This window comes from Perca fluviatilis, chromosome 20 (genome assembly GCF_010015445.1).
Source record: "Perca fluviatilis chromosome 20, GENO_Pfluv_1.0, whole genome shotgun sequence".
Lineage (NCBI taxonomy): Eukaryota > Metazoa > Chordata > Actinopteri > Perciformes > Percidae > Perca > Perca fluviatilis.
This window is the reverse complement of record NC_053131.1, coordinates 7,412,714-7,435,763: the sequence shown is the minus strand read 5'-3', so window position 1 is coordinate 7,435,763 and position 23,050 is coordinate 7,412,714. Positions and strand designations below refer to the sequence as shown.

Here is a 23,050-nt window from a genome sequence, read left to right as displayed (position 1 = left end):
TATACTTGAAATAATTGTGTAAGTAGTAAAACAGTATAAACGCACAGGGGGCAACAAAATGCGTTTTAAGTTAAGAAAGATTTTGAGTCCCCCCTCCGTTGCCTTACAGTGGTTTGGTCCACTGCTTTTTTTTCCCCCTGTATGTTAATGGTACACAGAAATCCGGTGAGAGAGAATGATTTGCGTCAGTAAGTAGGCTGGCAATGCTGTTTTATTCACTTTAAACATTGGATATAGTGATTATTTTCTCTAATACAGATGACGCCAAATTGATGTATTTTTCCACGAGTCCACTATGTTAGCAGTTAAGTTACTAAGCTTGTTTGGTAAAATTAGCTTGATGGATAGTTAATCTTAAATTAGCTCACTAATTCCACCCAACGTGCTTTCACTAGTTACAGAAAATGAGCTTAACAAAGTTGTCATTCATCTTGCCAGAGCACTGTGCTTTCCTACAATGTGACAACAGTGTGTGAATGAAACATTAAGTCATTAAACTTTACTAATTTAGTGGCCAACTTGCTAGCTTGTTAGTTAGCTTGCTTGCTAGCTTGCTTGCTAAGGAGGCTCAGTTCTCAGTTCAGCATCATCTGTAATTAGAGAAAAGAATCACTTTAAATGTTTAAAATGAATATAAGAGCATTGCCAGCCTACTTTCTGGAATTCCACAACTCGCATAGCCTGTTACAAGAACTCTCTTACACAATTTTAAGTCTATTGCCCCCCCCATCTGTTAGATGAAATGTACGCCCATGCGCATTTAACAGAGCCTTCTGCCAAGCAATGCGTCACTGGTTCATCGGTCAAGCTTTTATTTTGAAGGTGCAAACAGGAACTCGTCGTGTCTCCCAGCCCGTGTGTGGTGACGGCAGCACCTTGCCAGCTACTTCCCAGACAGCCAGCGGCGGAGAGCCACCAGTCCGAGTTGGCTGATCCGAGGCAGCGCAACACACCGACGGCCATCGGCGCTGGAGCCGAGCGAGCGAGCAGCCGCGTTCACTGCGTCCGGTCCGCTGGACTTCACACTGCCACACTTGCCCCGCTGATGCGCGCCACACCATGAACGCCTTCTGGACGTTTGGACACTTTGGACGCCAGCGCGCAGTGGAAACCTAGGATTTAGTGGAGAAGAAGTTGTCTTTCGCAGCGGCGGTGCACGAGCCAAAGGACTCTCGCTGTCAAGTCGTGAGAGGGATTTTCTTATTCTTTTTTTTTTCTCCTCCGCTGTCGCCAAACTGCTGCCCGATGCGCGAGGACTTACGGATTTTAACGTTGTTTTGTGGGTTTTTATGAAGTTTAAGGGAGAATAACTGTTGTGTGGTTGTTTTTTTTTAAATCAATGCTTGGTGACATCTGAAAGACTGAGATCTGCTGTCACAACGGGATACTTTGGGTAAGTATCTTATTATTATTATTATTATTATTATTATTATTATTATTATACTAATTATTATTATTATTATTATTCACGGACAACTCTTTGCAGCCTCTATGTCCTGAGAAAAATAGCTCCACTTCCTTGTAGTTGTGAGTCAGACAGGTTGAGCTCTCCAATCACTTAGCGTTAAATAGCCGTGTGGTACTGAAAAGTATGTACAGTGTGTGTGTGTGTTTGTGTGTGTGTGTGCGCGCGTAAAGCGTACCGTGCCATCGCACAGGTGCCGCAGAGGGAACTGTTCGTCCGTCCCCGGGCTGTGCGCAATCAGCGCGCCTCGGCCGGTGTCAGCGGAGCTTTCTGCGCGCATTTCTATCACCCTGGCTTGGAGAAAGCGCGCACAGGTTTATTTTTTTCTGTTTCTCAGCGTATTCATTCTGGTTGCACTGTGTGTGGCGCAGGGTAGTGAATTTTACGCACGCTGCGGAGCTGAAAAAGACATCTCCCCCCCCCCACCCCTGGAAGTGGCAATTGGTTGAGCCAATTCCTTTATTTTGAATGGAAATCCACTTGCTTAAAGATATTTTAGTTTTTCTAAATAAAAAGTCCATCTCGAGGCAGTGACCCGCCTCAATCTGCCCAGTTTTATAATATGGACACTTTGGTTTCTAGAAAATTCCTGAAATAAAAAATAAAAAAGCAGATGTAGCCTATGAATTGTGCAATTGCGCACGTTTATCTGTCCATCAGGATGGGTTGAGGATGCCCATTAGATGGGTCTAATAAAAGTTCGCTTTCCATTCTTTATCAACTAAACGTTCCCCCTGCATAATATCCCTGTCAAAAAGTCAATTATTGACTTTCATCGCCGTGCTCATGGTGGTTAGGATGAACACGCCTTTTCTTCTCACTGCAACAGTGACGTCTTATGTGCTTTGGAGCAGAAATATGAATTACGCATCAGCCGCTTTCACAGAGCCGCGCGCCCTAATGCCTCTGATCGTCTCTGAAGTTTCTCCAGAAAGCGGCACATTTTTTCTTCTTCTTCTCTCTCCTCCCTTTGAAAGAACGAGCTGTGCGGTTCTCTCTCTCTCTCTCTCTCTCTCTCTCTCCTCAGCAGCACATCAGTCATCCCCTCATCAAACACGCGCGCTTCAATCGGATTCAGATGGTGATTTTGGCCACTCAGCTCAGCTTTGACTCCCATCATGTCAAACCATCACCGGAGAAAATAACCGGATTAGCATCCTTGAGAGAGGGGGTGCTGAAATAAGATTTGGGAGCTGCATTGCTTTAGCCTATTCAATTTCGGAGCCTTAAAAACAAGCGTGCGGATGATAATAGCTGGCATTAGCTGCAAATTAATTGTATCTATTGACCCAAGAAATAACGCATGCCAGTTTGCAGCGTTTTCAATCAGAGGCGTGCCTCAGACACATTTCGCTTCCAAATTGAGACTGTGATTGCCTCTTTTCATTACCCAAATTGGCCTGAGACCGTGGAGTTTTGGTTGCCTTTTTTTTTTTTTTTTTCTCTGGTCTTTTTTTTTAAAGAGGAAAATAATGCATTTAATTGGCCCCCAACATTTCTACTTTGAGACGAAAAGCTGATCTTTTTCATGCTCAAACACTAACCTACTATAATAGTTCAATAAAAACGATGTCTTTGTGACCTTATCTGGTCCGCGTTTGCAGATTAACATCTTATTGTATCTCGGTGGGTCCCCTGTCACTCAGAATGTCTCAGTTATGGCACTCAGTTATGAAATGTATTCTTATATTATATACCTTGACTACTTCTGTAGAAACTCATCCTGTAACATTCAAAAGAGAGTTGACCGTATCACTGTAGTACTTTATGGTGTTCCCTTTTTCCCCACAGCTTCACTATAATAACTCTTTAAGGTCTTATATATGTGTCTGAGTCTGTTCAAACACTTTATATCAACCTCATTGAGCATTACAGTCTTTTCATTTCCCACGGTAGCTGCTGTTAATATACTATCAAAGAGAGTAATCTATGTCTTAAGTAATTTAAATCAACCTGCTTTCCCTTGGTTTGCATACTGTGCTCTCTTTTTATATTTCTTATATATTCCCAGAGGGACAAGCGTGTCCCTCTATGTGTCCTGATGGCTGTAGTCGGTCCCCAGTGGACTTCTTTAGCAAGTTGTGTCTTTAAGCTTTTAGAGTGTTATTTATGTATGATCTGCTGTAGCTTTTCCAAAGTTGTAGATACAGATATGGTAATAATAATGGCCTGACTCAATTTGCAATTGCATATTTTGGTATTGACAAAAAACCCCGTGAGGCATGTGTCTCGGATGGGGACGAGTAAGTCAAAAGTTGCAAAGAAGCTCCCGTACACTGTCTAACTTGCAAAAAAACATAATACATGTAATAGTAGGCAACGTTTTCGGTCTTTCTTTTTTTTCTTGCAAGTAAGACGGTGTGTGCAGGTGTTGGAAAAACGTCACATTTTCTTGAGGAAGGACCTCTAAACCCTCCGCCAAATACACACGCACACTAAGTCATCCACAATCCTTTGGAGAACACACTGACAGTCTTTTACACGTGCAGCGTCGGCCACAAGTGTCAGATTCCGAGGCGTCCGCAGCGTGCGGCCAACGCCTCGCCCCTGGGCGCACACGGCACCTGGCAGCTTCAAGACGCCCGGCTCGGCTCGGCTTCTCAGCTGATCGATAGCTCCTCTGCCCCGAGGGTGGCGTTGTGATAAAAGAGCAGTGGCGAGGCAAGAGACGAGAATACATGGGAGAATGTTTATAACAGGGGTATAGGAGGGGGGGAAAAGAGGCACTGATGTGGAAGATTACCCACTTGCATGGCCTGTCTATCTTTGTGCCCCTCGCCCCGGCTGCTGTTTGCACTTGTGCTCTCCCAAAAATCCTCTTATCCCCTTCCCTCCCCCCCCCCAAAAAAATGACAAAGTCAATCCAGCCCCGGCTGTTGATTCTCCGGCTTTAATTATTAAAGATTACTGATGCTGCGGAGAGGTGTGACTAGCATGTGATCCTCACAGAGGGGAGAGGGATGACAGGGATTTGAACCCCGGTTAAAGCATTTCTTTTCTGCCTCCGAGCTATTACAATGTGTGGATAGCTCTGCATGATTAATGTTCATGTATTATTCACCGCCGTGGCTGTGTTCCTCTTTCATGCGTTAAGAAAATATTAGCACGAAAACACTTTGGGTGCTTTGAACTCCTCGCTGGGTCTTTGGGATCCATACCGCCTCCTCCTCCTCTTCTCCTTCTTCTTCTTCCTTCTTCTTCTTCTTCTTCTTCTTCTTCTTCTTCTTCTCCGCTTCTTGAGGTTGTCGAGTGAAATCAAAGTGTTTTCAGTCGCCGGTGGAGTGTGTGAGGAGTTCATTTCCAATGTTCAGCATGTCCACTTTGGTGTAAAAAGTGCTTAGTTTAATCACTCAATATTTCAAAAAAAATGCAATAAATAGAGGATGTAAGGTTCCTGTTTTGTCAAGAAAGGGCACACGTTACCTAGATTTCATTTGTTCCACTTTTCGTGCTATCAATCACATCATGTTGCAACGCTGTTGCTGCTCCTCAAAACCCAAGGATTCACTTTGTACACAAGGTAGTCTCAACCATTACCTGTCACCAAATTAGTCAATCTCAAAGCCTGTATTGTTTCCTAGTTCCTTCTCCCGTGGCTGGAGAGGCTGTAATGCTGCTTGTCTAAACACATCTGCACGTTGACACGAACCGACTCCAGGAGACTTTGTCAGCTCTCGAAGTGAAGTGGCTGCACAAAAGCTGAGATATTTTTAGGTGTGTGTGTGTGTGTGTGTGTGTGTGTGTGTGTGTGTGTGTGTGTGTGTGTGTTAACTCTGAGAGGCCTGCCGATCAGCTGTACCTCCACGCCCTGGAGAGCGGAGGCCTTATCGCGCTGCATAAACAAACGGCAGCAGCACGGAGGCGCCTTGTGTTGTAAGAAGGGTGAGGATGGACTGAGAGAGAAGAGTTCATCCAAGTGCCTATAGAGAACATAAAAAGGCTGCAGTGTGTTGAAGCCTGAAAAGGTGCAGTGTTTAGATTAGACTCCGGGTGCAGGGTTTTCCCCTTACACTATAAGGTTTGGGGCGCAGCACCCAAGGCGTTTTGTGCACCACCTAAGCTAAATGAATGTAAAAAGAATGTGAGCGTAAAAAAAAAAGTTTTTTTAAGTTTGAATTATCTAGCATTTCTAAAGTTTTAGTTACAGATATGGTAATAATCATGGTGCAGTTTCATCTTTTTTAAATTGAAAAACGTAAACCTTTTTCTTATGGGACTCGGGAGGACCCATTAACTTACCGCAAAATGTGTGCACCGAAGTCTTCCTCAAACCTAAGGAAAACACTGCATGTGTGTGTGTGTGTGTGTGTGTGTGTGTGTGTGTGTATCTAGTCATGTTTGTCTTGTGAAGTTTCCCCCCCAGTTGGTGTTTTCTGCGTTGGAGAGTGATAATGTGCAAAACGGAGGCTCGCAGGGGCCGGCCTGCATGCGCTTCAGTTTGTGCTGAGCAAGGAGTGGGTCACAGGTTCCTCGGAGAGAAAGAAAAACATCGCTGTTAAGACTCAAGACAACACAATCTTACTCTGGACTGTGTGTGTGTGTGTGTGTGTGTGTGTGTGTGTACACAATACACCTCTGTGTGTAGAAGCAAAGCCCACTCTGAAATGTTTGCATGTGTGTTCGCCAAACCTGTGTGTCTGTTTTTGTCGGGGGTGGACGTCTCACAGCCAAGGCTATTCTGAAGCTGGACCATATTTTTTTTTTTTTTTTTTTTTTTTTTTTTTTTTTTTTTTTTTTTTTTTTTTTTTTTTTTTTTTTTTTTTTTTTTTTTTTTTTTTTTTTTTTTTTTTTTTTTTTTTTTTTTTTTTTTTTTTTTTTTTTTTCTCTTTCTTTTTTCTTTCTTCTTTTTCTCCCTTTTTTTTTTTTTTTTTTTTTTTTTTTTTTTTTTTTTTTTTTTTTTTTTTTTTTTTTTTTTTGTGTGGGGCAAGCAGCCTGAGCATACGTTGGGCAACTGATACTGTAGACGTCGGCATTCCTCCTCCCGCAGGAAGATTAGTGAATCCGTGTCAGTCGGTTGCCAAACCATGCAGAAGAGTTTCTCAAGCAGAAAAGAGTCCCATGGAAAGGACTGACAGGCTGTTTAGGTCTGAAATAATGTGACCCCCCCCCCCACCTCCTCCTCCTTAACTAATCCTGTTGCAGCAAAGTTAATGGATTGGTTAATGAACTTGCATTCTAGGCCGGGGGGTGTACGGTACATAAGGTTTCCTGAGCTGTTCCTATATCAGAGCTCCCATTTGACCATTTCAAAAAAGAAAGAAACGAATAGGGGGGGGGGTTGGACGGTTTCGAACACAGCTAATTAATATTTGGTGCTCTGAGAAAAGTTTCTGAGAAAAACTGCGAAGCGGGATTTCCACTCTAATCCTCGAAATCTTTGTGGAATGTCAGGTCAAAACATGGCAGCATGTGTGCACACCCAAAGGCGCTTCTTTGTACTGTGTTTTAATTTGCGCTCTAATGTTCCCATTTCAGAGTTTCAAAGTTCTACCTCCAGTCAAACCCAAGCCAGAATCTCACGATGAACACGCAGACGTCTCCGTGTCATCCGTGCTCTTGATTGATTTCTCAATTTTGTCGTTTTTCCAGGTCAGCGTCGCGGAGTCGTTGGATAGTTTCTCGCGGCGCCGCAGGCCGCCGTTCTGCAGGACGGCATGCTAACGGAGGATGCCGTCTGAGTCGGGCCTCGCCGCTCTGCGTCTCAGCTCGTCGCCCGGAGGGATGGCGGCCCTGTGGTGCTCACTCTGGCTCTCCTTCCTCCTGCCTCTCTGCGTCACTCCGGCCAGGCTGCCCACCGCTCAGCCCACAGGTAGGACACGATATCAAACCCTGGCATATTCTTACATAGTGCTGAGACAACACCGGTAGTTGCCTTTAAAAGAAATCCAGACACCAGAGAGCATTTGAAGCAATTTCAGGACAGAAAACAAGGCTTAGTGCACTGAAATACAACCGACTTGTTATTGCTGGATACTTGTGCAAAGAGTAGCTATCTCAGAGGGGAAGACTTCTGTTTTACTCCCTGCCGAGTCAGCAGCAGACACAGGGAGGTGGCTAAACAGATTGTCCATCTCTGGGGCTGTCGACGCGGCCGCTGGCTAACGTTAGTTAGCTAAACATCTGGCGAGAACACTGTGCTTTCCTACGCTGTGACAAGAGTCTGTGAATAAAACACGAAGTTGTTAAATTTGAATTTATTTAGTGGCCGGTCGGTGTAATTTTGACATAGGTCATCGGAAGTAAAAGCTAGTGTTGTGCGTCGGCAGGGCGCCACCTGCTATACCGGAGGTAGAGTTACCCCTGTCATTTCTCCCATTCTTCCCCACTCATGTATACGGGGAGAACTGGCAGAAGCCGGTTACTGCTGTGCATGTAAACGTACTGTCTCTCGTGCCTTCTCTGTCACCTTCGCAGCCAAAATCTAAGTAGATGTTCATTGCCGCTCATAGGCTGTTCTTCCAAGTCCATGAGAATTAAACACATAAAGAGAGACGGGAACGATCACACACAGTTGTTCTTATTGGTTGTTGTATTAGGTTGGTATCCGTTAGTCCATGAATCGATTAGATCATTTGTCATTCATCAAGCAAAAATGCCAAATAATGAAATGTGAGGATTTGCTGCTGTGCCCTGTTTTATATCACTGGGAAGTGAATGTCTTCTGGTTCTGGACTGTCCGTCAGACAGAAGAAGCACCTTTGCTCAGGCGTGAGGTGAGGAAAAAGACAACTTAAAGCGACACTTTTCTTGCTGCACGACAAGAAAAACAGAGCTCAGAACAATTCCCCCTCTCAAGTTGGCTTTACACTCAGTCATAAAACAGGATAAAAGAAGCCTGGAAGGGTATTCGTCCAAAAAAAGAGAGAAGAAAGACTATGTGTAGCTGCCCATACACATTTGTTTCCACCCTCAATTGTTCCTCTCTTAATTTTCCAATGCTAATATGACATCTGCTTTGAACCACGTTGAGTTTTCTGTTTGTTCATCACTTCAAATAGGGGCATTTCAAAAGGCACATTTATTGTTTATACGAATGTGGCGGAGTCTTTTTATTTTTTTTTTACGAGGAGGATTTAATTGGACTCTTCTTGGTTCGCTGAGCTTAGCGCGATATTCCCTCTTTGTTCTCGAGGCAGAGAAATACCCAAAGATCAGTCCAAAGTAAACGTTGACTGTGTTTGCTTTAATCTCTCCATATTGCCCAAAAAAACTAACACAGCAGAGTAATCTCTTTTCTGAGGCATTAGCCAAGTGTTGTCCCCCTCACTCTGTCTTATGCGATAGTTATATAAAATGAGTCTTTGACACACTTTACATGCTTCAGTACAGAGACAAGACAAGGAGCCGGGCGCTTTTTGGGATATGATCCAGCTGTGTGTGTGTGTGTGTGTGTGTGTGTGTGTGTGTGTGTGTGTGTGTGTGTGTGTGTGTGTGTGTGTGTGTGTGTGTGTGTGTGTGTGTGTGTGTGTGTGTGTGTATGTGTGTGTTGGTAATCATGACATTATAGGGACATGGCTCTGTTTATACAGTCTGGAGACCTCTGAAATTATTGTGTTCTAAAAAAAGAGGTCCCCATAAGGAAAATCCTTTCAAATGAATGCAGGAGCATGTGCACACACATCTTGCAGATATGGTTTGGTATGTTGGTATGGTATGGTGTGTGGTATAGTTTTTTTTGTAACTCGTGCATATAGTGCACTGTATATCAAGGCTATCTTCCGAATAACCAAGGTCAGACCAGAGATGTAAATTCAAGACTTGAGACACGGACTTAAGTCACAAAAATAAGCACGATTAACCCAGCTTTGGAAGGAATGTTCAAATGTCATGTAGTCTTAAGCATTCAGAGACTTAAAAACACTTGCATTGTGTCTTCAGTTTGACACGGACTTGCCCCAAAAGATTGAACTGCAGCTCTGCGTCAGGCCGATCTGACAGCCTCTACCTGTGTGTAACCAAAAGAATCCCCTCTCCTCCTCTCCTCTTTCTGTCCCCCGCCCTCACCCCTCTCTCATGTAAAATCCCAATGCTACAGTAGAAGTGTTGTGATTCTGTCCGCCTGATTGCCTTCCCTGCTGGGAGCCATCACAGCCTATCATGCTTGGCATCATCCAAAGAGCCCAGTGTTTTTTAAACCCCTCTGGGTGGCGGGTGTTCAGGCTGTGATCTCGGTGTACCTGGGCGGTATGCAGATGCCGCCAAATACAGCCGGGCCGTGTCGCCCTGAAGAGGATATGAGCTGCCCTTTCACTATTCTTTTCTTTTTTAAATATTGCTTTTTTTGGCATTTTTAGGCCTTTACTAAATCGGACAGCTGAAGACATGAAAGGAGAGAGAGACGGGAACGACATGCGGCAAAGACTACACACTATACTATACTATACACTACGCTATACACACTAAAGGTTTTCTGCAGGGCCTGGTCTAACGCCTGGAACAAGAAAAAGTAGACTTTGCATGTTTTAGTTTTAGGCCTCGGCATTGAAAGGATGTATTCTCAACAATGCAAAAAAAAAGCATGATTAACCCTAGCCTTGGAAGTCATTTTCAAATGTCATGTAGTCTTAAGCATTCAGAGACTTAGAAGACTTGCATTTTGACTTCAGTTTTGACACCGACTTGCCCCAGTAGATTTAAAAGCAGCTCTGCGTCAGGCTGATCTGCGACCGGCCTCTGTGCCTGGTAGGCATCTCCGGCCTGCGTCTCGTCTCCCCCGCGGCCCCCTGGCCTCCAGCAGAGTACCCCCATGTCCACAGATGGACGAGCAGTGGGGATAAAATGACTCGTTTACTGGCAGATGGCACAATTTCCCCTCAGCCGCCACTGCACTGGGCAAAGTTGTCACTTAGGTTTGTGGTGTGTGTGTGTGTGTGTGTGTGTGTGTGTGTGTGTGTGTGTGTGTGTGTGTGTGTGTGTGTGTGTGTGTGTGTGTGTGTGTGTGTGTGTGTGTAGAATAATGTGTGTATCTGCTTCTGGGTCACAAATGAACAGGTGCTATGGATTAATGCCCTTGAAAGTTTACAGCCCGGATGTAAATAAATAAAGGTTAAAAGTAATTGTGCTGCGATTTGGACAACCGTATTAATAGATCAAAGTTGTTAATGGTTTTAATCCAGCTGTCATAGATTAATGTATGAATGTGACCGCAGGACCCTTGTGGACCACCGCAGGAATGTTTTTGAGAAGAGAAAACAGCTTTCTATTGAAGAAGAAATATTGAAGATTTTTATTGATCAGAAAACACAAGACAACCCTACTTGTTAAATGCTCTCTGGAATGAATCTTTCCTGGTCTGTATTTATTTATTTATGCATGTGTGAAATATGACACTATGGTGTGTGTGTGTGTGTGTGTGTGTGTGTGTGTGTGTGTGTGTGTGTGTGATGTAATTCCTTGTTTCCATTAAGCCCACCATAATGTTGTCTCAGAGAGCGGTGTTGTTTATGTCATCCGGTGACATTTCCAAATGTTGAGGGGGGAAAAAAACGTTTGAGAGGCCAAGTTGACCAATGTGAGAGAATGATGACAAAGGGGGTTTGTGCGTTTGTGTGTGTGTGTGTGTGTGTGTGTGTTATTCTTCTCCCCTCTGTATTTACTGACCACACACACGTCCCGCCGGTCCCCCCGTGGAGCTCAGATGAAATATGTGGCTCCTCTGCTCCGACCTTTTCTGGCAACTGCAGATATATAAATTCAACACATTACGTTTTCTGCTCATCTGCTCTGTGTGTGTGTGACAGAGCAGGCCTACGTGGAGTCTGCAGTTAAGTGAATGTTATGTCTGGATGAGCAGAGGCAGATTATGAAAGGGAGGCAGTTAAAATTAGATGAAAAGAGGGAACGGTAAAATTAAAGGATAGCAGAGAGTCTGTGTGTATGTCTGTGTGTATATGTTTCTGCGTGTGTGTGTGTTGTGTGTGTGTGTCTGTATTTGTCTCTGTGTCTATGTGTGTGAGAGAGAGTAATAGACATCATGGGTGTGTGTGGTCATTATGCCCTTCAACCAGAGAAGAAAGCGTGTGTGTGTGTGTGTGTGTGTGTGTGTGTGTGTGTGTGTGTGTCTGTATTTGTCTCTGTGTCTATGTGTGTGAGAGAGAGTAATAGACATCATGGGTGTGTGTGGTCATTATGCCCTTCAACCAGAGAAGAAAGCGCGTGTGTGTGTGTGTGTGTGTGTGTGTGTGTGTGTGTGTGTGTGTGTGTGTGTGTGTGTGTGTGTGTGTGTGTGTGTGTGTGTGTGTGTGTGAGGTCACTGACCCCCTACCTTCCCCCTGGCAAGGACTGTAAATATCAGCAGGGGTTGTTTGGGTCATTAGAAGACTCGTTAAAACCACACCATCCGCAGATTTACGCTCAGGCTCTACAATTCACACACACACACACACACACACACACACACACACACACACACACACACACACACACACACGCCACTTTACTCTCTCTGTCATTCTCTTTCTAGTTGTTTTTTTCCTCTCTGTTCATTTCATTTTTCTTCTCTACCACTCCCTACCACTCTTCTTAATATAACGGGCGCACTGGCCACATATGCCATTTATGTTATAAAAGTAACATTGGTCACTAATACCCAGTGGAGACTTTTCCACCCAGACACAGTTCTGCTGATCAGTTGGGCTTTTGTTCTCCTGAAGTTCGGCGTGTTTTCACTCCTGTAGTTCTGCCTCTCAAGTGTGCATTCATGCAAAGGTTATTTTATCCAGTACGATGATAGTGTAATCGTCTGTGGGGCTCTCAGCATCACTACTCTTTACTCATCCTGTTATGTAAATGAGTAGTGCTCCATGCGAGTCTCTGAAAATTGGACCGTTCATCACAACTAAAGCGTAAAGTTCCGCCAAGCGGTTTCTCTTCCTCTGCTGCAATACTTTGTCTTTCGGAGTCTCTGCATGAATGTTCATTTCCCTGGCAACATTATCAAGAAATCTTTTGGCAAGTGTGGGAAGCGCGCAGGCCAAATAAGCTTTGGAGAAGGACGATTCGTTGAACAATGGCTGTTCTATCCTCAGTCCATCAGACACTTAATCCAGTGGACACTTAAGACACTTTGTTGGATGGGAATTAAACATTGAACACAACTTGGAGTCCTATTTATAAAGCTATCATAGCAGGATGCTTCTCCTGGACTCCTCAGTCAGTCAATCAGGATACAGAAAAAACGCCTATAAAGTCAATGTATATTTAATAATAAAAACACACTATGATCATATTTAAGTTCTCGACAACACGATACTGTGAATCGTGTATGTTCAATAACATTTGAAGATATTCTACTCTGTTGTGTCATCTGTCTAAGCACATTATGTATTAGGGAGATTTTCATTAAGCACTTTCAGAGTACTACTGTCTAGACGCAGTGTTTTTCCAAGGATAACACACAGTTGAGCACAAGTGGAAAAAAGCCTGTTGCTAAGAAAAATGTTATTAAAGGTTTTCATATCAGATCACACACTGGAGGCTTGACTGAGACTAAATTGTGAAACAAAATGTGCCTCATATTTCAGGACCAGGGCTTGGTGTTAAACGGCAATACTTTTTTGACTTTTTGACTGACTAAAACTCAATGTGTCTGTAGGACTGAATATCAAAACCTGTCAAGTACTGCTATCTGGCACTGACTGTCTGGTCAGATTTGTAATCTTGTTTACTTTTTTTACACAGTACTTCCTGATTGAAATAGAAATCTGGAAACGACACTGATTAGAGCGGTAAGAGTAAACCAAACCAGTAAAACAACCAAACTAAAACAATGAGCTGAACTTTCAAACTACATTTCAAAGTCCCCAGTTGGTGACTGGCCTTGCACAACTTCTTTTGTACAAGTGGCATTGTTCAAAATACCTGCAGTAGCACAGCAGTGCACACCAGTTTGTATTTAATTAAGGTGTATTAGCCTGTGATACAAACATTTCAGTTTTTCAGGTGCCTACAACATTTATGAAAGGTGTTCATGACAGCGTTGGTCAGTTTGTCAGCTTGAAAATCCCATTTTGCAGCAATAAAATTGAAGTGAGATGAACGAACAGATGTTGACAAAGTTTTCCTTTGGGGACATACGTTGAAGTTGGAAAAAAGGTAATTAATTGTACTATATTGCGGAATATCGCAATATGTTTAAAATAGCAATAATATTGTACCATGACATAAGTATTGTGTTAATATCGTATCGTGGGGCCTTCGTGGGGATTCTCAACCCTACTATCGACTAGGGGTGATGGGAAAGAAATCGGTACAGCATAGTATCGCGATATTTTCTGTGGCAATACTGTATCGATACACAGACGCCAAGCATCAATCTTTTATTATATATGTGTTGGTCGGTTTGTCTGCTTGACAATCCCATTTTGCAGCAAGAAAATTCAAGTGAGATGAACAAACAGAGAAATGTATCTTTTTAGATGAAACAGATGTTGACAAAGTTTCCTTTTGGGGACATCATTTGAAATTGGGAAAAAAATTGTAATTGGGGAAAAAGGTAATAAGTTGCAATATATCGCAGAATATGTACAAAGGCTCAGTCCTTACCGTAGCGGCAGCAGGTTCAACTCTTCATTGCCTCTCTCTCTCCCCTTTCACATCTTCAGCTGCCCTGCATAACAAAGGCCTAAAATAATCTTAAAAAAACAAAAAACAGATCTCAGTTATTTATGGGTTTATTTATTTGACTGAAGATAAAAGTAACCTGATATAGATGATCACCGCCACTGGTATCCCTTCCTCTGTAGTCATAAAGTGTCAAATCCTCCCAGAAGTCATCAGACCGTCTCAGGTGGGGGTTATGTGTACACCTCGTCGAGCTTTCTCCGTGTATGGAAAGAATTAGCAGACAGCTGTAGATCAGTAGGTCATTGTCAGCCAGGGGCCTTGGTACCAACCTTGTCTGCAGGCCACAGCTATGTATGTATTAATACACCTCATTAATGCCCTTTGAAACCCTCTCTGCGTGTCACTCGATGAATTATGGATGGAAATACAGACCTGTCTGTGTATTCTGCTCACGTCAGACCCCGACCACCTTTTCTCGCAGTGGGATTCTTTTTTTCTTTTTTTTTGTTGGTCTTTTTACTTTTTTTCCCTTTCGGCACACCAACGTTATGTGACACTTGCACAAACACATTTTAAGCTTGAAATCTTCCCAGATATCTGTTCATTTTCAAACCCTCATCAGTAACTGAGCCCTTTGAAGGCTGCCTGTACGGCCCGTTTCAGCCTAAAGATGTCTTTGCAGCAGGTACACACACTCTATGTTACACACCCACACACACACACCTGTAGAGTTTAGTCCTCTGCTCTACCTCTGGCTGCGGTTCAGCGTGCTTCTTAGTCCGCTGGCTGACAGCGGCGTTGAAATACGGTGGGTTTTTAATTACAAAGCTCCCCTTAAGGAAATTGTTGAGATACTTAACAGATAAGGCAAACATGGAGGGGGACAAGGAGGCCCGTTGTGTCGTATCAGGAGGACTGCTTCTGTAGGGCGTGCAGGGAGGGGGAGCTAGGGGTTTGTCAGCTGGAGCTACAGATAAATCTGACAAAATATTTTTGTGCTGCGAAGTGGCTGATTGATGGTGTTTTATTGCAAATTACGTATCTCCTTTCAACCGTCTCTCCCTGTTCCTTCTCCCTCTCTCTCTCTCTCTCTCTCTCTCTCTCTCTCTCTCTCTCCCTCCCTTTCTTTCTCTTTCTCTCGGTGGCTGACACCTGGATTTATGGCCTCCATTTGTATAATTGCATAATTCTGATTGAATTGTTGTGATGGATGGCAATTGCAAAAAGCAGCCAATATACACTGTCCTCATGCATGTATACACATGTCTGTCTGTGTGTGTGTGTGTGTGTGTCCCTGCTTTGTGCCAACCCCATTGGAAGAGTGTATTTAGTTGTTGGCAGAGGCAAACAGATGGCAGGTTGTGTGCCGAGCTGTAAGGAGTCCAACACACACACACACACACACACACACACACACACACACACACACACACACACACACACACACACACACACACACACACACACACACACACACACACACACACACACACACACACACGGGAGAAAGAGACACAGTCCAGGCTTGATCTGTCTTACCCATCACTCAGCCCCTTGACTCCCCCTCTTACCCAAATAGCTCTTCAGCCACACACACATTACGCACACAAACACACAGTATTCTGGTAGTTTCTGTTTATTTGTGCTTCCATTTGATGTCTTACACGTTACTGATGTTACTTTACTTGGATTTGCTCAACTGTCCTGTTTCAGTTTTCTTGTTACTCCTGAAACAACACAGCCACATTTATTTAAATAACACCATATATATATTTGACACAGAGGAGCTGTCAACACAGAGAGCTCTTTTTGTACTTTTTATACACTATCTCAGCGCCCCAAACACATATAGACAGCCATTCACTTTCACATTCAAACCTATGACCATGTTATACGCTATGTCTCCATTCATCAATATGTTGTGACATATCTGATATTTTTAGATATTAAATATTAACTAATCCACACCTCCCACTCCCTCTCTCTCTCTCCCTCTCTGACCACTAACCAGAAGCAGAGCTGTCCTGTCTGGCTCTGCTGCACCCCATTTACATTTTTGTGAATGGAAACAGAGAGCCAACAGACAATGTTCAGCATTGTGTGTGTGTGTGTGTGTGTGTGTGTGTGTGTGTGTGTGTGTGTGTAGGGTTGTGTGCTCCCCTCCTTGCTCATCATGTAAGTGTGTGTGTCCCTTTCATCTTCCTCCTCCCTCTCTGTCTTCCCCTTTCTCTTTCCTCTTCTCTTTTTTTTCTCTCCCTCCTTCCTTGCGGTCACACTCACACATCTGCTCACTCTGTCCCTTCGTCCTCCGCCTCCTCCATCCTCACTCCTCCTCCTCCTCCTCCTCCTCCTCCTCTTCTTCTTCTTTGTGTCTGCCAGAATTAGCTTTCTTGGCTTGACCATAATTAAGAACAGTATTGCCAAAGCACGTTAAACAAGGACTGCAATGAGTACACTGATTCTCAATTTGCCCTCTCCTCCTCCATCTTCTTCCTTTCTTTCTCTAGCTGTGTTCATCATCCTTTTCAGTTGTTGCAGGTCCAAGCGCTAAGAATTAGGGTAGCTCAGTTGGTATAGCATGCGCCCATATAAAGAGGTCGCAGAGGTCGCAGGTTTGAATCCGACCTGCGGCGATTTCCTACGTCTTCCCCCTCTTTCTCCACTTTCATATCTAAGCTGGCCCCCCAAAAATAATAAAAAATAAAAAACGATTTCCAACACCACCACAAATTGGCGAACACACTATATAGTGCACTATTTCCGTGATCGGGGTCGGTTTCAAACGCCACTTGGTTCTAAAGGCCCAGGGTCTCCGCTCGTGCCATCACATGCACTTCTGTTTAAAGCCCCCCCACGTCCAGGCTAGCTGACACATCTAATATTGAAGCCAAACTTGGGCTTCCATCCCTCCCCCGTCCCCCCTCTCCCCTTATGTTATTTCGCCAGGAGAGCTAAAATAATAAACCCTGGTACCGTCTACAGAGCGTAATGGAAGGCTTTTTTTTCTCCCTGGAAAGAAGAGAAAGAGAGACTTTGGTGTTGTGCTGGCTAACGGCAGAGCAGTGACAGTCGAGCCGACTCAAATTTTTTTTTTTTTTTTTTAAATAACCCAGGTCAGAAATTGTTTCACAATTCCCATGAAATGTTATTTTCGAGTGCGGTGTATCTGGGAATTGAGTGCATTTTTTCCTCATGTGACAACTTTCTCCCCTCATCTCTGGCGCAGCGCGTGCCGGTTCATCTGCGGCGTTTTACCGCAAAGTCAGAATCGGAAAACAGTAGATTATTTAGTAACAGTGTAAGAGCCCCCGGTTTTTGTTTCTTGTTGTCCAGGGAAGCAGTGTGTCTGGCCATTTTTGAAGCGGAACTTGGTTGCGGACTTCTTGAAGGATCATGATGTCGTTGTCATCTCTCTTTGAGCTTTATTGACGTTGATTTGCTGACGAGGAGAAGTTGCAACACTGGAAATAACCACTCAACACCAAGACTTTGTAGTTTTTGTTGGCTCAAATGTTTTGCAGTGCTCATTAATGTTATGTTTTAGTTAAGAGCATTTATTGCATACTGTATAACCACATCGACCCCGGTTCAGTTCCAGTTGGGAACTTTTGGATGTTACGTCTCCACTCATTTCCTGTCTGCCTCTATAGTATCAACCAGTGGTGGAAGAAGTATTCAGATCCTTTACTTAGGTAAAAGTACTAATACCACACTGTACAAATACTCTGTAAAGTAAAAGTAAAAGTTTTGCATTGAAAATGTTACTTAAAGTGCTCATATTATGCTGATTTTCAAGTTCATAATTGTATTTAGAGGTTGTACCAGAATAGGTTTATGTGGTTTAGTTTTCAGAAAACACCATATTTGTGTTGTACTACACATTGCTGCAGCTCCTCTTTTCACCCGGTGTGTTGAGCTCTCTGTTACAGAGTGAGGCATCTCACTTCTGTTACATCTTTGTTGGGAGGCGCACATGCGCAGTAAGTACTGCTAGCCAGTCAGTTGCAGAGTATGAGGGCGTGCCCTGACAGTACCTAGGTAAGGACTACTAGCCAGTCAGAAGCAGAGTATGAGGGTGTGCCACACTAGCAGCTAGGTGAGCATTATAACATGTGTTACAAAGTGACGCATGTTTGTCTCTGAAGTAAAGGCTGGACTACAATAGAGCTGTTTGGAGCAGTTGGTGAACAGTGTTTTCTGTGGGAGATGGTAAGTCCCTTTGGGGGGACTTTGGGCTTTTTCACTTTGTAAACCTATAACGTGTCCATAAAGATATATAACACAATAAAGGAAAAGGGAAAAAGCCCTGAGCACTTTAAGTAAAAGTATGTAAGTATCATCAGGATAATGTAAAGCAAAAGTATTCAAAGTAAAAGTACTTAATGCAGAAAAATCCTCACATTGTAGAAAGTGTAAAGGATCCAAACAGTTGTGTTTAATGGTCTAATCATTCCAGCTGGACTTGTAGGCCGTTATATTGTTGGCTAGTTTCATTTATAATAAAACAACGTATTTTATAAAGTACACGTGTTTTGTGTGAAAAAAATCTTAATTTGTAAAGTGACTAGAAATATGTCAGATTAATGTATTTCTCTCTGAAATGTAGCGGAGTAGAAGTAGAAAGTGGCATGAAGAGAAAATGCTAAGGTACAAGTACCTCAAATTTGTACTTAAGTACGGAACTATAATGTACTAAAATGTACCTAGTTGCATTCCACCACTTGTATTAACTCTAAAAACGGTGAGAATGCCATAAGAATACTCTTTAACCCTCCTGTTGTCCTCGGGTCAAATTTGACCAATTTTCACAAAAGTTTCTCTATAAGAAATTTGGGTTTCTTTTAACCAAATTGTCCAAAAAAATAACGTGGATGGTTCTCTAGAATGCTCTTTATGAATAAAATAAATGATCAGTTCACTACTTTCAATGAATGTGGGTGTTTTGTTCAATTTCATAGCATTTGAAGAAAATAATTGATAAAAGAACGTTGAAAAAAGGCGACAAAAATGTTGGAAAAAGCTTAAATAATGTTGGGAAAAAAGAAAAACGCAGAAAAAAAACAGCAAATATCGTAAAAAGTTTCGAAAAATGTCCGCACTAAAAGTTTTAATTTAAAAAATGTAACCCAGGGCGTCTGGGTAGCTCACCCGGTAGAGCAGGTGCCCATATATAGAGGTTTACTCAACGCAGTGGCCACAGGTTCAGCTCCGCCCTGCGGCCCTTTGCTGCATGTCATTACCCCCTATCTCTCCCCTATCATGTCTTCAGCTGTCCTGTAGAAATAAAGGCCATGAAATGCCCAAAAAATTATCTTAAGAATTCGCATGGTCAACGGGAAGACAACACAAGGGTTAAAAGATCCAATAATCAATTAGTTTCACCCTCAGTGCCGGGATGATGATTTAGAACTGTTCCTGTGGCCCGTTTCAATCCGCGGCCCCAAACCGTTGGCCAATGATCCGCTCCTCTGGAGCGGTTGGAAGTCAAGTGCGAGCGCTTTTGCTCAGTGGCACGTTGGCGCCGGCTGAATAGGAAAAGCAATTGAACATGTTCATGTGTGCAGCACTATACTGTCGCATTGTCCTCCGTAGGAAACCTCCATTGACTCTTTGATGAATGGCAAAGCAGGACTGTAGGCCATAGTGGAGCGCATACAGGCGCAGTCACCATGGTTACTGAAGTGGTTACCATAGATATGTCGGGCTGTAAACTGGAACTCGATCAACATACAAACTGAACACAAACACCAAAATCACAGGTAGTGCTGGATGGGTGGGTTAACGGGTAGTTAGACGGGAGTTACTATATATATATATATATATATATATATATATATATATATATATATATATATATATATATATATATATATATATATATATATAATTTCTTCTTTTTTTTCCTTATCCCTTTCTTTTTCTCCCTTCTTCATCTTTAATATGTAATTAGCTTGTAAAATATTTGCAAAGTTCCATATTGCATATAAACGTCAAAACCTATGCACAAATGCTTTTAATAAAAAATATTTGAAACGGTTCTGATGTACTTGCCAGGCACGGCTAATTAGTTAGCAATGCTAACGCTCTCTCTTGAGATACATCAACATTGCAAAGTGAGGATTTTGTACATGTTTACCACTTAAAAAAAAAAAAAACTGAGCAAGCTTTCTTTTGGCTATATACGGTTTCAGTTATTTCTTCTTAGCCCTGGTTCTGAAGGACTATTGTACAGAGTTCAGGCTGTGTTAGTAGAGATGTCTGGTATAGATGTCTCAGGACAACTGTGCTCCAGTTGTTCTTTGTCCCAAACAGAGGCTGCTCTCTGTGGCCTGTGTGTGCTGTAAGTGAAGGCCGGGTCCTGGAGGGAGGGATGATGGGATTACAGGCTTTCCTGTTCTCGTCCTGCTCTCACAAGCAAACACACTCAACACACCAGGGCCGCGACATATATCGACAATGTTCCACTTCCAGGATTGTTCAGGTGCCGCTGGAAATTCCACCGCATGTCCCCTCATTTCGCCAGGATGTCCGTTACCTTCCTCTTTCTTTGTGGTGGCGTTCTAACCTCTGGGGGATTTCTGAGGACTATGATTAACTGCTCCTCAGATCTCTGCAGGGTAAATCCAGACAGCTAGCTAGACTATCTGTCCAATCGGAGTTTTCTGTTGCATGACTAAAACAACCTTTGAACGTACACATGTTCCACCAAAACAAATTCCTTCCCGTCACTGTGTCCGGCGATTAGCACCGCCCGTGACGATTGCGATTGGTTTAAAGAAATGCCAATAAACCAGAGCGCGTTTTTCTCCCATCCCCGAATGCTGTGTGGACTAGCCAGACGGAAGCCGGAAGATGTAGTCTTCCACAACGCAAAACTGCATTTGGGAGGACGATAATTCTCCTTTGTGGCTATAAATCAGTGGAATACTCTTCCTACAGAGCTAATTTCATGCACTAACTTGCGCTCATTCTCACGCTTAGCAAAGCATTGGTTGTTAACAAAGCAGACTTGCTCCCACCAGTGAACTGATGCGCTAAATTACTGTGTGTTTATGGGGTGGGATAGGGGGACAGTAATGCCTGTAGATTTTTATGACTTCATGTATCTGTATTGTATACTGTAAATACTTTGTCTGCATTTCATTGCGCCATCTACCTGCCCAGGGACTATGGGCGGAAACTAGCAATTTGCTACAACCTGGCACAAGACACTGTCTGTTCAAATAAATAAATGAATTACAAATTACCCTCCTCCACAGTGCTGTGAAGGAAGGTCTGGCAATGCGAGACTATTCCCGACACGACGTAGCAACACCTTTTTTTTAAACAAACGGGGGTGCGTTGAACGCCCTGTTGTGTGCGCAAGCGCTCTGCCTTTATATAACCACGACTTTACGGACACGTCTCTGCTGACTCGGTATCACCTGGGACACAGCCAATAAAACCAGAGCAAACATATCTCAAAGTTTCACACCGTTCCGAGGAAACATGTCGTTCAGCCCGGAAACCGTAGCAACACGGTGCACACCGTTTAGAGAGCGAACGCGCCCCAGTCCCGCGTTGAAGAGTTTCGCCTTGTTCGGATGGAGGCCCAGGAGAGTCGATATGCTAATAACCCTGTCGCTTTTTGCTTCTTCAACGTGATTCTGGTTTTTCTTTATCGGCGAGTTTTAGACCTGGGCGATATGGAGAAAATCAAATATCACGATATTTTACATCAATATCGATATTGCGGTGATATTGTAGGGTAGACTATTGGTGCTTTTGAAAAATATTGACACAATGACATTCTGGATTAATAATCACCAGTAATGGGAATATAATGACTAAGTGGGTAGAGACAAATAATAGAAGACGAGTAGTAAGTCTGGTAAGTTGAGTGTTTGTGGGTGATCAGAAGCACATGGCAGAGCATCTGCAGGTTTCCCGTGGAGAGGTAACAACCAGGCCAATAGAGACGGACCCTCGCAGTCCCAGCGCACTAATAAACAGCTTCATAAACACAGCAGTAAACGCTGATCCCCCCCGCCCCGCCTCCACCTTCAGACCCTCAGTGGATAAAAAAAAACGGCAAAAAGCTGCAAGTTTCCAGCTTGATTTTAGAAATCTCAATGCACTTCTGCATTTTACACAGCCGTAGTTTGCGCTGTGCAATTAATCATATTTTTATCACGATCACAAAAACGTATGTAATCGAGAAAAGGCGATTATTTTGCCCATTACGTTTTGGAATAAACTCTAATTTTGTGCGACGTAGGGACAGTTTTTTTTTTTTTAAGTTCAATAAATGTCTTTCCAAAAGTCAATGAGTAATTGTTTTTAATAATGGTGATTGGTGAAAAAGCAGTTGATATCCGAGACGAGACCAAGGCCTTCAAGGCCTTTTTTTTAGGTTTTTGTTATTTTTCCCACATTTTTGAAGCTTTTTATGACATTTTTGTCACCTTTTTCAACATTCTTTTTATGAATTTATTTTCGAATGCTGTCAAATTGAATAAAACACCCAAATTCGATGAAAGTAGTGAACTGATCATTTATTTTGAATGTGAAGAGCGTTGTATGGAACCATCCATGTTATTTTCTTTGACAATTTGGTTGAAAGAAACCCAACATTTCTGATAGAGAAACTATGTCCGGCTTTATCCCAGCACTGTACATCCGTTTGAGCCGGACCAGTGTGTTCAGAGATGGTTTCCATCGGCTGCCTCTTGGCCTGGCCTGGTTTTGGATAAGACGCATTCAGACTTTGAACTTTTTAGAAACACTAAAAACACTAAAACTCTGTAATTCATTCAAATCATGTGCAGTTTGTGCAACACGTTATGTTGATATGACATATGGTATTCCATTAAATTATTATTTTTTTCTTTAATTCTGTTTTCACTGGTTATTCCTGTAATATCTGGTTGTATTTGGCCATTGCAGGCAATGTTGCCAGGATGGTACTTTATGATGGTACCTTCATTTCTCAGGTATTTAAAGGAGGGAACAGTTTTGGAAGAGTCTTGGATTTCAATAGAA

The 23,050-nt window shown here is 43.0% G+C and overlaps 1 protein-coding gene across 10 annotated transcripts in view; it reads left to right on the top strand.

Annotated features, from left to right (window-relative positions):
- Positions 1-668: 668 nt before the first annotated feature.
- fgfr3 (fibroblast growth factor receptor 3) overlaps positions 669-23,050 on the top strand; it is an 89,906-nt gene continuing 67,524 nt past the window's right edge. For 3 of the 10 annotated variants that reach the window (XM_039786058.1, XM_039786055.1, XM_039786051.1), the window contains exons 1-2: positions 669-1,393; positions 7,055-7,274. In XM_039786058.1, coding sequence (XP_039641992.1) covers positions 7,133-7,274 — 142 coding nt within the window. In that variant the 5' untranslated portion in view covers positions 669-1,393; positions 7,055-7,132. The remainder of the gene's footprint in view (positions 1,394-7,054; positions 7,275-23,050) is intronic. The other 7 variants (XM_039786057.1, XM_039786056.1, XM_039786054.1 and 4 more) reach the window with 6 other exon arrangements.